The sequence below is a fragment of the Macrotis lagotis genome, chromosome 7 (genome assembly GCF_037893015.1).
Source record: "Macrotis lagotis isolate mMagLag1 chromosome 7, bilby.v1.9.chrom.fasta, whole genome shotgun sequence".
In the NCBI taxonomy this organism is placed as follows: domain Eukaryota; kingdom Metazoa; phylum Chordata; class Mammalia; order Peramelemorphia; family Peramelidae; genus Macrotis; species Macrotis lagotis.
In genome coordinates, this window is record NC_133664.1 from 73,578,638 (window position 1) to 73,597,058 (window position 18,421).

The following is an 18,421-nucleotide window of genomic DNA, read 5'->3' on the forward strand; positions in this document are numbered from 1 at the left end:
AGCACTCTTTTTGTAGGCTTTAAGATGCAGAGGACGAACCACAGGGAGGTGTGGCAGGCCAGAGAGCAGCCTCAGAACCAGGAAGACCGGGTGCAGGCACCTCCTCCACATATCCATGCTGGGGTGTACTGGGCAGATATAACATACAGACATCCTGCCATGTGGTTGGAATTAGTTGATAATGTAATGAGGAAATATCCTTCAAAACACAAAAGACTCCAGAAGAACACAGGTCATGCTGCCGGGTGCTTTCTAAATCCCCAGCAGGGGATCCTTATGTGGGCCAGGGTCCCTCTTCTACTCCAGGTTCTCCTCTGACCCTAAGAGAGGGTCTTATCCTGAAGGCAGGGACTCTTGTTGGTCTTTCTTTGCATCACAAGGGGTTGGTCAGCTCAGGGTCTCGTACACCATTATTATTTTTAAAATGCTGGCTGACTACATGGATACTTCAGCTTCTCTACTGACCAATGTCAGTACATATATATAAATATATGTATACACATCTCTCTCTCTCTCTCTCTCTCTATCTATCCTGAAGGACTGCAAGGTACTGATTGAAGACATAAATATGGGAACCTAATTTGACTAACTTTAAATATTTGTTGTAAGAGTTCTGTGGGGAGCAGCTAGGTGGCCCAGTGGATAGAGCACCAGCCCTGGAGTCAGGAGTATCTGAGTTCAAATCTGGCCTCAAGACACTTAATAATTACCTAGCTGTGTGGCCTTGGGCAAGCCACTTAACCCCATTGCCTTGCAAAAACCTTAAAAAAAAAGTTCTGTGGGAGAGGAGAAGTGAGAGAGAAAATACATTTCTACTCATGGAAAGGAATTAAATTTTAAAAGGTAATTTAAAGAAGAAAAGATGGATAATATAATTAGATATGAAAATGTCACTAGCGATGTGAATAGTTTCTACAAACATCAAAATCATGGGCTGAAAATAATATACAGGAAAAATTCTTGATAAAAATCATTTTTATGAATTATAATTTACAATGAAAATTTAGGAATGGATATTGATAGAGCTTGAGTCTGTCCAGAGGAGCATGACTCAGGGTGAGAGGGCTAGAGCTCAGTGATCTTTAGCATGGTGATGGAAGACTTAGGGGAGATCTAACCTATCTTTAAGAATCTGAAGGACATTATGTGGACAAAGAGAAGCCTTATTCGTTTGGTTCCAGAGAGTAGAGCTAAGAACAACAGGGAAAAGTTTCAAAGAACCAGATTGACGCTAGTAGTAAGTAAGAATTTAACAATCAGAATTACCCAGAAGGAACCTCAGGAGGCTCCCTCTCTCCAAAGGTATCAAGGACAACGTGGGGAAGTTGGAGCAGATACTCAGGTATAGGTTGGACTAAGTGGCCTCTGTGGCCTCTTCTAATTCAGGGGTTCTTGGAGTTTGTTATGTCAGAAATATTTGTATTTTACCTGTACAAAGATAATGCAACCACGTAAGCTTCCTTCCACTGAAATGTTGACTGTAAAATAATTCAAACTGTAAAACAAAATAAAATTCAAATTTATTTTAGGGACTATAAGTTACAGAAATAACAAATTTATTCTCATTGTGTTTATTAGTGTCTTAAAATTTATTCTTTCAATTCAGGAATTAATAGTCAATGATTCTTCACAAACTGAACAAAAATTTAAGGTGTAATTAAGTTCTCATTACTTCATATATATATTGATCAGCTTTTAAAATGCTTAAAAAAGAAACACATACAGATCAATACAATTAGATTATATATATTTATTTCTACAGTTGTTATCACTTGTAAGGTAATATCTAACTTTTCTCAGATGTACACTGAAGTAAATCTTTATTAAAAGGAATCAATGCTTCATAATACTGGCTTTTACAATCCCCATTTTTAAATGATTTTGAATTAACAACCTTAGCTTTTAATAAAGTCTTATTCCAATACTTTATCATGGTGTAGAAGTAATACTGGGTTTTTGAAGATTATGTCAATGTAGCATCAACTTTGGAATGTTTTATCAAGCTACAAAAACTAAGAGTATGATTAACAGATTCTATGTCTTTTGTTGAAGGATTGGCATAACTCCTTTTAGGAGCTAGGGACAATTTATAAAAGCCACCTATTAAGGCACAGAGAGATAATCATCTTCATCAGTGGACCAAGTACACAAACCAATGAAATCACAGATGCTTAAAGTTAAATATCAATTTTTAACAGTGAATATAGATTTTAAATTTTAAAAATTACATTTAAAATATTTCTTATTAAAAACAGCTTGGTCATAATTTAAAATATTTAAGTATATATATTTTTAATGAAATGGCATCTAATAACCCATATGAAAAAGAAAAGTAAATAACTTCTGAAAACAAAATTTCATCTTTGCTATTTCACTGAAAATCATGAAATCATGATTTTATTATATTCAAAGATATAATCGAATGTGATAAATGCATTCTATATACTAGTTCTATACTTATTCTTTAACCAAAGCCAGACATCACTTATCAACACTTAAAAACTATTTATTTATTTTGAACTTTAAAAATACCAAAAAAAAAAAAAAAAAAAAGAACATTTCCATATACAAAGTACAACAAGAAAGGGTCTAGATGTAAACCTGGGACTCTCTATTATATACAGATTACTAATAAGCACCTGTACTTTCAAAAAAGCATTAGAGTAACATGAATAAATTGCCTGTTCCAAAAATTCAGGACACCCAACTTCACAAAATTCTCCTCAGACTGCTGCTGCTGCTTAGTGAACTCTATTTTCTTCTGCCAATGAAAAATACTACCAGCAGGTGGGTCAGTTAACTTTGGGCTTTAAGTCAAAGACTCCACCGAAGTCCAAAGAACTTCAGTTTCTCAACCCTGGGATGAGGCAGCATTCACCATCTCCTACCCTAAGTCAACAACCAGCAGCCTATCCCACTCACACTACAACAAATGGAAAACAAATGCCACAAAGACAATTTGTTTTCAATCACTAGATCATGCACTGGCAAAATTGTCCAAGACTGACTATAACACATTAAGAAATATCTAGATGTCCTGATAAACTTAAGCTGTAGCCCTTCAACTAAGGATTTAGTGTGAATAGGTACATTTTAACTTTGTTGTCTTAAATTAACAAATTTTTTGAATCTTAGCAAAACAAATCATTCTTTAACAGAAGTCCAAAGACAATTTTAAAACACTGTCTTCAAAAATTATTCAAATGGAAAAAAGGAGGGTTAAAAGTGCATTTTGTAACTCTCCTGATGCCAACCACAGTGCAGTATAATTTCCCTGTTTCACTGGACTTACCATAGTCTTTTTTTATTGATCTCTTAATTTTATTTTTAATTCTCATTTTGTACAAATTTTTTTTACATTAATAAAATATTCTTGTTTAAGAGTAAACAAAATACCCCTCCCCCCATGAATATAGACTTGCTTGGGCGATAAAGTAAAGGGGAGAGAAAAAAAATTAAAATTAAAAAAAGAATAATAGTAATAATTGTAGGTATGGCCAGGTGGCACAATGGATGAAGCACCAGCCCTGGAGCCACGAGCATCCGAGCCCACATCCAGCCCTGTAGACCCAACAATCACCCAGCCATGTGACATGCAAGCCCCCTGATCCCCACTGCCCTGCAAAAACCTAAAAGAAGAAAAAAAAGACCCAAAATAAAATAAAATAGTAATAATAGTAGGGGTGGATGGGTGGCAGACAGAGCATTGGCCCTTGAGTCAGGAGTACCCGGATCCAAATCTGGCCTCAAACACCCAAAGATCACCCTGCTATGTGGCCCCAGGCAGGCCACCCAGCCCCACTTGCCCTGCACCCTCCCCCAAATAATAACAACAAAAAATGTCCTTCAGTCTTTGTTCCAACACCAACAACTCTGTCATGGGTGGATCACATTCTTTATGATAAGTCCATCACCAAAATTACTTCCATATTTTTCCAACATTGCCATTGTTGATCTCAACTCCCTCCTTTCTCATTTCTCCACTACCATGTACTATATTGTCTCCTTTCACTCTGACTCTGCTGTAGGGTCGCAGCAGACAGATCCCTGGTCCTGGGGCCAAGAAGCCCTGAACCCCCATACCACCCCTTAGGCCCAGAATCCACCTGGCCCTATGGTCCTGGACAGGCCATCCAATCCCAGCCCCTTGCAAGAAGTAAAAAAGAAAATGTGTTATACCTGACCACGCTCCCCCCATGGTCCATCCTGTCCTCCTTGACTCACATCCCCACCCCTTCCCTCTGCTCCCCCCTCCTTCTTACTCCAGATGCCTATACCCCATTGAGTATATATGCTGTTTCCTCTCCTAGCCGTCTCTGATGAGAGCAAAGGTTCCCTCATTCCCCCTTGCCTCCCCCCTTCCATATCACTGCAATAGCTCATTGTAATAAAAAAAAAAATCTTATTATGTGAAATATCTTGGCCTATTCCACCTCTCCTTTTTCTTTCTCCCATTACATTTCCCTTTATTTCTATTGACTCCAATTTTACACCATATTTTATCTTCGAATTCAGCTTTCTCCTGTGCTTCAACTATAAAAGCTCTCCCTCTACCTGCTCTATTAACTGAGGAGGTTCATATGAGTATTATCAGTGTCATTTTTCTATGCAGGAATACATGCAGTCCCTCATATTTTCCCCCTCTCCAATCTCCGTGCTTCACCTGAATCCTGTATTTGAAGATCAAACCTGTTCAGCTCTGGCCATTCCAAAAGGAACATTTGAAATTCCCCTGGTTCATTGCAAGTCCATCTTTTTCCCTGGAAGAGGACATTCAGCCTTGCTGGGTAGTTCATTCTTGGCTGCATTCTAAGCTCTTTTGCCTTCCGGTATATTATATTCCAAGCCCTACGAGATTCCAATGTAGTTGCTGCTAAGTCCTGTGTGATCCTGACTGCAGCTCCGTGATATTTGAACTGTGTCCTTCTGGCTGCTTGTAATATTTTCTCTTTGACTTGGGAGTTCTGGAACTTGGCTATAATATTCCTAGGGGTTGGTTTTTTGGGATCTCTTTCTCGGGGGGATCGGTGGATTCTCTCCATTTCTATTTTGCCCTCTGCTTCTAGAATATCAGGGCAATTTTCCTGTAGTAATTCTTTGAAAATGATGTCAAGGCTCTTTTCCTGATCATGACTTTCAGGTATTCCAATAATTTTAAAATTATCTTTCCTAAGTCTGTTTTCCATATCAGTTGTTTTTTTCAATGAGATATTTCACATTCTCTTCTAATTTTTCATTTTTTTGGTTTTGAAGTATTGATTCCTGATTTCTGTTAAATTCATCAATCTCACTGAATTCTATCCTTTGTCTGAAGGATTTATTCTCCTCAGAGTTTTCTTATCTCTTTTTCCATCTGGCCAGTTTTGCTTTTTAAAGCATTCTTCTCCTCAATAACTTTTTGAACTGTTTTATCCATTTGACCTAAGCTGGTTTTTAGCATGCTATTTTCTTCAGCGTTTTTTTGGATTTCTTTGACTAAGCTGCTGACTTCATTTCCATGTTTTTCCTGCATCTCTCTACTTTATTTTCCCACTTTTTCTTCCAACTGCTTCATTTGATTTTCGAAGTCTTTTTTGAGCTCTGTCATAGCCTGAACCCAATTTCTGTTTTGCTTGGAGTCTTTAGATGCAGGAGCTTGTGCTTCCTCATCTTCAGACTGAGTATTTTGATCCTTCTTGGGCTCATTTGCAAAATATTTCTCAATGGTCTTCTTCTTATTTCTTTGCTTGCTCATTTTCCCAGCCTAAGCCTGATTTTTGGGGGTGCTTCCTGAGCTTTTGGGACACTCCCACAAGGGTCTCAGTGTGTGAGGCTCTGTCCTCCCTCCTGGTTTGTGAATGACCATAAGTGCCCCCCTTTGCCACAGGGCTGAGGTGGGGGGGGACCCTGCTGTTCTATTGGGGGGGCCTAGACTGCTATTTGGAGCTGAATGTGGTCAGAGCCCCAGAGTCCTGTTCCAGGGGCAGAGGACAGAGCTCACAGTCTCTCTTCACTCCCCTCCCTCAGCTCAATGGGCTCATGCCCTGGAGGCTCCTGTTTACAGGCTCTGCCTGTTTCTGTTTCCTGGATCAGGGCTGAGGAAAGACCACTCTGCTAGCTGTGTGCTCTGAGGGCTGGGCTCCACGTGCTCCCTCTGGCAGAGGTCCCCGCTGTTCCTCCACTTTGTGCCCAGTGCTCCCTAGGGTGCAGCTCAGGAGACTCCCCCGCTGCTGTGAGCCGCGGCTCCCAGTGCCCTGGGGCTGCTTCCAGGAGGCTGAATTTCTTTCCCTCTGGCGGGCCGCCCCTCCGACCCCGGGGAGCAGAGCCTTTCTGCTCTTTTCCAGGTTACCTTGAGTAGAACTGCATCAATGCGTCCCTTTGTGGGTTCTGTCTCTCGAAAGCTTAGAGTCCTTAGTTTCACGTTTTATCAGAGAACACCTAAGACTTGATCCCTTCTTGTCTCCATCTTGGCTCCGCCCATAGTCTTCTTAATAAATTAAATATTTGTCAAATTTTCATTAATGATAGTATAGAAAAATACATTTCTAAAACTAAAATTTTCTTACAGGTTTAAAAATAAAACATTGATATAGAAATTAAGAAAACTGATAAACTCCCAAGCAGGGGTTCTTAACCTTTTTTGTGCCATGGACCCCCTTTGTCAGTTTTCTGAAGACTATGAAACTCTTCTAAGAATAATCTTTTAAATGTATAAATCAAAATATAGAGGAATTCCAAAGGAAACCAATTATACTGATACACAGTTACTAAGTTCACAAACACCAGTTTGAGAATCCCTGCAAAAAAAAATGTTACAGTTAATATGGTATTATGGGAAGAATAGTCTTAGAAGTAAATAGAGTAATATGTACGGAATAATTTTATAATTCTAGTAATGGTGGAATAAATCCTTATAGAAAAAATCCTGCAAATTTAACAGATGAATATTAAATGGAACTCAAAAAATCTGAAAAAGTTATTACAAAAAAATCCATCTATACTATTTGAATTTATTTAATAGTAGGCTAAACTTTTCTATAAAATTCAGGTGTAGGAATTACATATTCTATGCTCAAAATATATAATAGAAAGGATAATTTTAAAATAAATATAATTTCAATCAGTTATGATTTAAGATCAAAATTTCAAAATTAAAGAGTAGCACTAAGGTATCAATTTTCATGAGGCAATTAAATACATATAAATGCTAGAATTTCATTTCAATTTAAATGAGTTATTATTCTAACTTGGCTGAAAGGAAAAGTTCCCTCTAGTGATGTTTAATGAAAGGGGTTTATCAAATTTAGATGCAAACTTTTAAAATTGAAAGGCACATTAGAGACCACTATCTCCCTTATTTTACAGAAGAAGAAACCAAGGCTCAAAGAGGTGATGATTTGTGTAAATTGTACATAAATAGAAATTATAGCAATATAAAACTATTACTGAAAAATCATTTCCCTAAACACATCACTTTGTCATGTAATTTATTAGTGAAAGCAAAGAACCCTTTATGAAGATAACTGCATTTTATGAACCAATAGACTGAAATAATGAAAACTGAACTGAAGATATTCCCCCTTCCCCAAAAGAGTTATATTAAAATAGTAACAAACTTTTGGCATGAATGTTCTTAAAAAAAAAAACCTAATATCTATAATTAGACAGTTGGGGTTGAATTACCATTCAGAATGGTAATAAAAACAACAGGAAATCTAAGTTCAACTCTCAATATCCCCAAGATATGTTCCATACAACCTCTGCTGGATTTGTTCAAATACTTTCAGTGGTGGGGTATTATATTGTCCCTCAAAGTAGCAATCTCTTTATGTGCAATTCTAAATGGACTCTCTTTTCTAACAGGTCTGATCATGTAGCACAATGGATAAAGCACTGGGCCTAGAGCCTAGAAGACTTGAGTTCAAATTCAGCTTCAGTCACCCATTAGCTATGTGACCCTCAGTGTGACACTTAGCTTCTGTCTCCCTCAGTTTCCTCAAATATAAAATGGAACTAATAACAGCACCTACCTCCCAATGTTGTGATGAAAATCAAATATTTGTAAATGGCTTAGCACAGTGTTTGAAATATAGTCAATGTTTAAAAAATTATTTCTCTCCTTCCAAAATCAAACATCAATTCCTCTATTTGGCACTGAAGACATAAGCTGGCTCTTATTCTCCTCTCTCCTCTCTGCTGACTCTATGATCAAGCTACTCGCTATTCCTTAAATATAACACTCCAACTCCAAATAGGCTATCGTCCATGTCACAGATGCTTGGTTTTGTTTCTTTGTTGTTTTTAATATAGGATTTACAATTTAACAAAGTGAATTCCAAACCCATATTTGTGTAGTTGATTTTTCTGTTAAACTTTATATTTACATTTCACCTTGTTTTAGCTCATTATTCTGAGCTGTCAGAACTTCTGTTTGCATTCTGATGATCACATCATGGATCTTTCCCATTTTTGTGTTGAATTCTATGTTATCTTTTATAAAAATATTGAATATAATCAGGTCCCTTATAATATTAGCATTACAGATCTTCCTCTAAGTGACACAAATTCATCAATAAGTTCGGACTTGATTTCACTTTGCCATTTATGGTCTGGCTCATATTTTTTCATCTTGTTCCTAAGAAAATAATGAAAAACTCTGCTAAATAACTTCCTGACATCCAGATGTACATATCTACAGCCTTCCCTTGAGAGAATTTAATAACTCCATCAAAAAAAAAAAAAGAAAAAGAGGTTAGTTTGGCATGATTTATCTGTGATAACTTTCTTTTTTTTTTAATTTATTTTTATTAAAGATTATTTGAGTTTTACAATTTTCCCCCAATCTTGCTTCCCCCCCACACACACAGAAAGCACTCTTTTAGTCTTTACTTTGTTTCCATGTTGTACCTTGATCCAAATTGGGTGTGATGAGAGAGAAATCATATCCTTAAAGAGAAGAGAAGTCTAAGAGGTAACAAGATTAGACAATAAGATATCTGGATAACTTTCTTTTTAAAGAGCTCACTAACCAAGCTAATCCACAATTTTGCTGGAGACTGATTTCGAGCTAATTAGTTATGTTTTCAAAACATACTTTTGTTTTTTTTTTTAAATTAAGACCATCCTCATTCATTTTGGATCTCTGCTATTCTCCATAATCCCTCAAAAACTATTGGCAGTAGCTCAGTGATCACATTTGTAAACGCTTTCAGCACCTTGAGATATAATGCATTTGACCCTGGAGGGAGGTATGAATTCAATCAAATCAGATAGGACTAGTCTTACTTTCAGCTCAACTATACCTGTAGCTTACAAATCATTTAAAATGGAATTTCTCTATCTTTTGCTGATGGGATTTGTTGGTAATATATAAAAATGATGATTTATGTGGGTTTATCATATATCCTGTTAAAATAGTTAATTATTTCAAGTAGTTTTTCCAGTTGATTCTCTGGGATTATCTAAGTATACTACCTATCATCTGCAAAGAGTAATACTTTGATTTCCTCATTTGCCTATTCTAATTCCTTCAATTTCTTTTTCTTCTCTTATAGCTAAAGTTAATATTTCTAATACACTAGAAAAAGTGTAGAGATAATGGGGGGGTTTAACAGGCATCCTTGTTTCATAGCTGATGTTACTGGAAATACTTCTTGCTTAACCCTATTACATATAAAATTTGCTAATGGTATTAGATACTTATCATTTTGAGGAAAGATTCATTAATTCCTATGCTCTCTAGTGTTTTCAACAGGAAATAGATGCAGTATTTTGTCAAAAGCTTTTCCTGCATCTACTGAGATAATCATATATGTTGTTGGTTTTATTATTGATATGATCAATTAAGTCAGTAGTTCTCCTAATATTGAAGCAGTCATATTTTATTTTAAGTAGAGACTTCTAGTAGATGCCCAGATAACTGAAACCACTCATATTAGCAAAGAATGGTTTTTTTTTTTTGGTTTTGTTTTGTTTTGTTTAGATTTTTCAAGGCAATGGGGTTAAGTGGCTTGCCCAAGGCCACACAGCTAGGTAATTATTAAGTGTCTGAGGTTGGATTTGAACCTAGGTACTCCTGACTCCAAGGCCAGTGCTCTAATTCACTGTGCCACCTAGCCGCCCCCAAAGAATGGTTTTTATAACTATCTGTCTTCCTTAGTACTACCACAGAGCTTTGTACAGACAAAGAACTTATAATGAATGGCTGTTGAATGATATATTTCTTCTGGTTTGCTGATTTGTATTGAGAAAGCAATATCATTATATAGAGAAATGAGTCAAATTTATAAGAATACTAGTCATTCTCCAATTATAAATGTTGAAGGATGTGAACAGGCAGTTTTTGGATGAAGAAAGAAAAGTTATCTATAGTCACTTTTAAAAAATGCTCTAATTACTATTGATTAGAAAAATGCAAATTAAAACATCTCTAAGGCATTACCTCAAACCTATTACATTGCCTAATAAGAAAGAAAAGGAAAATGATAACTATTGGAGAGAATGTGAGAAAACTGAGATACTAATATACAGTTGATAGAGCTGTGAACTGATGCAACAATTCTAGAGAGTAATTAGGAATTATGCTCAAAGGGCTATAAAACCACATATTCTTTGATCTAACAATACCACTCCTACGTCTGTATCCCAAAGAGAGCATAAAAAAAGGGAAAGGACCCATTTACATAAAAATATTTATAGCAACTCTTTTTGTGTGGACAAAGAATTAGAATTTGAGGGAATGTTCTTCAATTGGGGAATGGCTAAACAAGTTGTAGTATATTAATGTTATGGAATACAACTACTCTAAGAAATGATGAACAGGTGGATTTCAGAAAAACCTGTTGATATGAACTGCTGCTAAGTGAGGTGAGCAGAACCAGAAGAACACTGCACATAGCAAAAGAAACCAACTATGATAGACTTAGCTCTACTCAGCAACACAGTGATATAAGACAATTCCAAAGGACTTATAATGGAAAATACCATCTACATCTAGAGAAATAACTATGGAGACTAGGGAGTATGAATGCAGATTGAAGCACACTACTTATACTTATTTTATTTATTTTTTGTTTTTCCCTTTCCTTCTGATTCTTCTTTTATAATGACTGTACATGTATAACCTATATCAAAGTGCTCGCTTTCTTGGCAAGGGCAAGGAAAGAAAGGAGGGAGAAAAATTTGGAAGTAAAAATCTTACAAAAAGTAATATTAAAACTATATTTGCATGCAATCTGAAAAAATACTATTAAGGAAAAAAATGAAAGCACTACCATGACAGTTAAATGATCCTCTAAGACAGAAATAAATTTTACAGTCTGAGAATGCTTACAAAACTTATCACTCATACATTTTTGTATTGTATTTATGCTACATTTTTGAGTGTCTATGTCTTATTTTCTCACACTAGATTGCTAAGTTCTTTAGAGGAGGTGTCTTACTTTGTATCCCAAATTTTTCCTAGTACTTAACATACAGAAGAAATCCAATAAAAATTTGCTGAAATGAACTTAGTCATTTAAACTTATGTTTAAGATTAAAATAAAACTGGGCTTTAAAACATTCTAAATTTGGGGGCAGCTAAGTGGCACAGTAGATAGAGCACCTGCCCTGGGGTCAGGAGGACCTAAGTTCAAATATGACCTCAGACAGTTAATAATTGCCTAGCTGTCACTTAACTCCATTGACTTAAATTAATAAAACATTCTAAACTTCAGTATTATTATAGATACTCTTATCTGGTTAAGATAATTCTTCCAAAAAATAAAATTCCAAAGTAAATATAACTTGTTTGTGGGTTGGTGTGTTTTTGTTCACCATTACCATCTGACCAGATGACATAAAGCAGCTAATCCTAGGCCCATTCTCTCAGAGCTATTCCATGGCAGAATTAAGTGAATCACAAACCTAGGGGCATGTCTATAGTCTTGGATTCAGCTGAGAGGGTCTAAGATTCCTGCCTTTATTTCTCCCTCTCTGTCAAGTCTAAGAACAGAATCTGGCTATACTTCTACCATCTATGTAAGCTTCTCTAAAGGCACTCACAAATGCCTTTAGGAATGTTTTTCTCCCTTAATATTTTAAATTAGGAGTAGTCTTTCCCTTTTAACACCAAAATCATTATAATTGAATCATGTTTTATGCATGGTACTCTAAATTCTAAGGCATTGCAAAGTATACAATTTATCATGATCTTGGATAGATTCTATTTTTTATAAAGGAAGTAAATCAACAATGTTCCTTAAGAAAGAAATCTAACCCTTTGCAATGAACTGCTCTACCTGAATGAACACATAGTTATTAAGCAACTACTACGTGTCAGACAATGTATCAAATGCTGGGATATAAATACACTAAGTCAAAGAGCATTCAAAAAGTAGATGCCAATCTCACTTTGAAACACAAAACATCAAAGGATAAAAATTTTTTTTGTTAAGACAGATAAGTGGAGACTTTTCATGGTCTAGTCTCTTCCAACACCCCAGTGATCATAACAGCTAACATAATTGTTATTACTAGTGACTCTCCTTATGCTGTCACACGACATCCCCCCCCAAAAAAAATAACCAAACAAATGATTGACTATCCCTAGAGTAGAGGTTGCCGACACCAACAAATCCAACATGCTTTCCCAGAGTTGCAGAGGGAGAGTGTGAAGAAGGAAGAGAAACAAGTGGGTCAGACCATGCCATGTGCATAGCCTAAAAGTTGAAGATTATTTCTGTATTTATTTTAACAATCATTACCACATGTGAAATTGAAATAGGTCAGTAAATTATTTTTTTAGGCCTTTGGATGACAAAGTGTCACTGATATCTAACTTAGGGTTGAAGATGAAGCCCCTAGTGCATTTTATTATTCTCTATCACCTTCCCATATAAAGTGTACACTTAAAATTAATCTTTCAATCTGAACAGAGGAAACTGACTGTTACTGTTAATGACTCACAATGATGTTCAATGAGATTCTTTTTTTCCATTATTTTTGTTTGTTTGTTTGTTTTTTAGATTTTTCAAGGCAATGGGGTTAAGTGACTTGCCCAAGGCCACATGGCTAGGTAATTATCAAGTGTCTGAGGTGGGATTTGAACTCAGGTACTCCTGACTCCAAGGCCAGTGCTCTATCCACTGTACCACCTAGCCGCCCCTTTTTCCATTATTTTTAAAAGAATGGTCTCTATATGCATTGATGGTATCTTTAATGAAAACATAAGGAAGGAAAAATCAATATTTTACAAATGATCTTGTATTGTAATTCATAACTTTAGTAGCACAATCAACTAAAGGATATAAAAATTATAAAAAATCTGCTATGCCTAATGGATCAGATTTAAAAAAGAAAAAAAATTTCCTGAGTAAAATTATAATGAAGCCTTAAGAGGTTTTCCTCACCAAGGTAGCACTTAAATTTATAGATTAAATTTTTTATGAATTTATTTGAGAGGCAACTACAAAGATAACTTTGCACAAAATTATGTTGAGTTTACATAATTACCAAGCAAGGCATATTATTATTCACTAACCTGAATAGATTCCCCAAAATATCAAAATCTACTAAAGGAAACTCTCAGTCATTCACAGGGCACTGGAGGATCCAGCAGCCAGCACTGCAGTGTCCCTTTCCTATCCCCCAACAAAACCTGCCCAGTGCCCAGATCCTATGGGATACTTTGAGTGTTCAATAGGTTCACTTAATGATAGATAAAAAAAAAGAATAAAGATGTGTCTTTCAGGTACCAAGCTTAAGATGCTTTTATAAAAATGCATTTAAAGGCAATTTTAACTTAGTTTTAAGAGATCTGATTAAAAAAAACTTTTTACCTTTCTCATCCAAAAATTAAAACACATGAAATACAATATTCCAAATAGTAGAAAATGATGAACTAAAATAGTATGAATAATCAAAATGAAACACAGAACATAAAGCAAACATGAGTTGTAATTTTTGAAATTTTCTTATCAACAGATTAAATGTTTTATATGCAATGTAAATATTATAATATATATCCTAACAAAACAGATTATTTCACAGAAGAGCAGTAATTTACATTTTTTTTGTTTTTTTTAGAACTTCTATGATCTGGCTTTTCCCTCCCTTCTTATTTTTCTTTCACAACATGACTAATATGGAAATTATGTTAAACATGATTGCACATGCACAGCTACATCTCACTGACATGGCAGAGGAGGGAAGGGACAGTGGAAGAAAAATTTGCATGTAATTGGAAAAAATAAAATAAAAGCCTTGTTAAAAAAAAAAGAACTTCTGATATTGGCTATATGGATCTTACAATACTCCAAAAAAGTTGTCTGAGCTATTTTTTATTCTCTTTATAAAAACTATTTATAAAAAAAGATAGTTGTTTCCCAGTGTGAATATAATCATAAGAATATTCCAGCTTTGAAACAACAGTAATTATGATTTATTCCCCCCCATAAAACATCAACTGTCTTTATAATAGATAAACACTTGTATGTCTAATAAATTTAAAAAGCAGTAACTCTAAAGATATAAATCATTAAAGCTGAGTCTTCCCACAAGTTTCAGGTAACCTACCATCTGAACACTTTTTTCCAGTTCCTGAGGAATGGCAAATGTAGAAGAAGGAGACTGAGTAAGAGGCCATGCACCAGCCTAAAGAAAAAAGATAATCATCTTTAAAGTTGAATGGTTTGTAGTCTAACTTTAGAGTAAATGTAAAGATAAATTCGCAACACAAATTTTCTCCATTTCAAAGTCATAATAGTAACAATAATTCATAATATTACTTAATACCATAAAGAATTTTCCTGAATAATGTAAAAAACCCAAAATTAGTCTCAACATAATATAGTCTAATTAAAGATAACATAGGATTTAAACTAGGTGGCATAGTGGATAGAGCATGGGAGTCAAGAGGAACTTCAAATTCAGCCCCATACACTTAATAATTACCTAGTTGTATGATCTTAAGTAAACCCCATTGCCTTGCAAACCCCCCCCCCCCAAAAGAATACACAATTGATTTTACACTAAAATGCATTTAAACTTCTGCACCATGAATGCTTTTGCTTTTGGATGCTGGAGGCCAAATAGCCTAGACAATGATTAGACATTCTCATTTTCTCATTCCCCACCTGAAGGTACTTGTTGAGAGATTCCATCAGTAGAGAAGGGTCTGCTAGAGCAGACAATTCAGGAAGCCTTTCTCCCCAAAGCCCTCTTTTCGCCACTGGACACTGTTCCCATACCCCCAAATCCCTCTACCTGTGGGAGAGAACCCAGAGAGCCCCCTAATTCACTTGAATCCTCAGTGCACACTATCCTAAGTGTGTACAGACAGATACAGACACAAAGACACACAGACCCAGACACACACACACACAGACCTCTCATAGCAGTTAAATGAGAAATGAGTCACTGAATCCATTCCTTTTGATAGGAGGGGAAAGCACTCACTAGCCCTCACCCTCTACCCTCTTGCTGTCCTTTCCTGAATCCTGTTCCTCTTACCCTTGTACTCTTCCCCTCCCATCAGGAGGACCAGGTCTTTTCATGTATCTTGCCCCAATTAGTCTGAACTCCTTGAAATCAGTGGATATTTGGCATTTTTACTTTATATCCCAAGAGCTTAGCAGATTGTTTCCCACAAAGAAAGTGCTTAACAAATATTTTTTCACTCATTCATGCAATCACTCACAAAATTTTAAATTAATACAGTATAACAATCTATTCATACCTGTAGTACATATATTTGAAAACTAATTCCCAAATCGATAACAGTGTCCTGATTTTTAATAAAATTGTTGAATTTGTTGTTGAGATCAGCACTGACATTCATGTCCGTATACATTCGATGAAGTTTACTTGTAAACTCATATCCACAGGCTTGCTATAATGATAAATTTAAAAACTATTATTCATCATGAAAAGATCTGGATGGGTTTAAGAAGAAAATTTTAAAAGAGTACAAAACATCTTAATTCTTTAAATGATTTATTATGACATTAATATTAAAAATTAATATTACATTAATTAACATTAAAGTAATATTAAAAACTAATATAACTATATTTGTTTATGTCAATCTACATGTAAATTAATGAAGTTCAATGCACACTCTCTAATTTTTAAGTCACCCCCTTTGATTCAATCAAATCCTTCATGTCCATTTCCATTTACTTTTGAGTTCATAGTCATAGTTCCTGTCTACTTTCATGTTTTAGTTTCACTTTTTTGCCTTGCCTATTTCATGAATGTCTTTCAGTGTTCCTTAATATTTTTCATACATGCTAACCTTACTTGCATTATAAGATTTCCATAACATACAATTTAGATTTTATGGGCTTATAATTACCAATAATGTTACTAAAAATGTTTGACCTGAGGGTTCATTTTGTTTTTGAAATACTCTTAGGGAAGAAAACACATAATAGAATTACTAGGTTACATAGAATGGTAATTTTTATAACTTTTACTAAGAATTGCCATGATAAATATTTCCTGAAGAGAAAATCTATTTTAAATTGCTTTAAAACAAATAAACTTCAAAGTTACTATAAGATCATACATTAATCTAAAAGAGAGATGCCACAAGGGTAAAAAGGAATGAAATGAGAATGAATGAATAATAAACTCCATTGTTCCCTAAAACAAATACATATATATCATGTTGATGGGATGAGTAACAGTATTTCTACATTAGAGATGGTACATAAATATTACTTCTCTTTTCTACATATTAAAGTATTCTGACTAAAGCTAAATGTAAAATATTTACCACTGAATCAGTCAACAGGCACATATTAAGTGTCTACTATGTGTAAGCTGCTGGGGGTACAAAAAAATGAAACAATCCTTATATTCAAAGTCATTTGTTATATTTCCATTAAAAACAGCAAACCATCATTTTGCTTTTAAATTTTTAACATATTAAAAATAAGTGAATAATTAAGATATTAGTTTTTAATAGCAATTTCAATGATTATGCAATGGATGGAGAAAAAAATGCATGAATTGAATGGCACCCTAAAAGGATGCAATTTCAAAGAATCTTAAGGTAAATTTTTAAATAGATTTTAGAGGTCTTTCATAAAATGAATATACATTGAAAATTTATTTCATATAATCTTAGTTTTTCAGACTTGAATATGTTTTCTGAAAATGGATTTAGGCAACATGCAAAACTGCAATTATAATACTGTTACGCAGGTCAAATAGTGTTTTTTACATTACCTTTAGTTTATTGATCATGGCTTCTTCAGAATCCATAGACATAGATAGGCCATGAATTAAACGTTTGGCCAACATTCTGGCATAAAACTATTAGAGAAAAAAGAAGTGATTACTTCATGATCATTTCAAATTCTTGTACATGATAAAAATGACCAAAAAACTCAACAATCTTTTATCTGTCAAATTGTTGCTCACCTTCTGAAAAACATCTTTGTCATCAATATATTTGAAAACAGTAATGAAGCTAGTGAGCTTGTCTTCCACTTCATTTTCAGTCATTCCTTTTGCCGATTTTTTTAGCAAGTTGTCACAATACTTGGCCAGCTCAAAAAAAATTCAAAATAAATTATTTATTATTCCATTACATAAATTAACACATATATCAAATCTAATTCACTTAAAAAACAAGCAAATAAAAGAATAAATGAATTTATTTACCATATTTTAAATAACTCAAAATTTCAAGATGAAATAAATAAACACGTTGAGTTTCCTTTTGTGACTTTTGTATAGTAGCACAAGAGTCCACATGAAATAAGATATCAAAATCTATCTGCTCTGAACAACAAGTTAAAGAAAGTCATAGGCTCTGGCCTCTTAATAATAAATGACTTGATTTCTTTACCTCAGAAATCCAAAATGATGAAAACAAAACAATATTTTCTAATATGACGTTTTGAATTTTCTTACATTGTTAGCCTTAAGAATAATAAAATATATTCCCACTTACCAGTTCAGGCGCCTTGCAAATAGCTTTGGGTTCTTTGTAGTTTACTACTGATGTCAGAGCCTATATGGAAATACAGAATAAGAATAAAGAAAATTATTGCTAATTTTAAATACAATTGCAATCAAGTTTTCTTTTTGACAATCTTTTGAATAAGTGGCACTATGCTCAAGTATTAATATGCAAAAAATCAGAGAAATCACAAAATTTATGTAAAATATACATTTATTTGCTTTCAACATTATAATAAAAATATAAAATAACAACAAAAAAAGTGTATAATTTCAGTCAGGGGTACTATGGTGTTTTAGAAAAGAGCACTAGACAGAGTTCTTTCTTGGTAACCCCATCAGTTTCTAGGTTTAACTATCATCACTTTGCGGATAACCAGCTCTTAATAGAGTTTCAGTCATATGTCACTAATTGCTGATTGGACATTTCAAACTAAATGTCCCAGAGACACTATCTCAACAAGCCTAAAACTAAGCTCATCACTTATCC

General features: G+C 34.5%; 1 protein-coding gene across 4 annotated transcripts in view; it reads right to left on the minus strand.

The window, feature by feature from the left end:
* The window catches only part of CUL2 (cullin 2), a 190,413-nt gene that overhangs the window by 10,949 nt on the left and 161,043 nt on the right, over nt 1-18,421 (minus strand). For all 4 annotated transcript variants that reach the window (XM_074193162.1, XM_074193161.1, XM_074193164.1 and 1 more), the window contains exons 12-17: nt 17,924-17,983; nt 17,389-17,517; nt 17,194-17,280; nt 15,698-15,850; nt 14,536-14,613; nt 1,429-1,495 (exon numbers count right to left, since the gene is read on the minus strand). In XM_074193162.1, the coding sequence (XP_074049263.1) occupies nt 1,429-1,495; nt 14,536-14,613; nt 15,698-15,850; nt 17,194-17,280; nt 17,389-17,517; nt 17,924-17,983 (574 nt within the window). The remainder of the gene's footprint in view (nt 1-1,428; nt 1,496-14,535; nt 14,614-15,697; nt 15,851-17,193; nt 17,281-17,388; nt 17,518-17,923; nt 17,984-18,421) is intronic.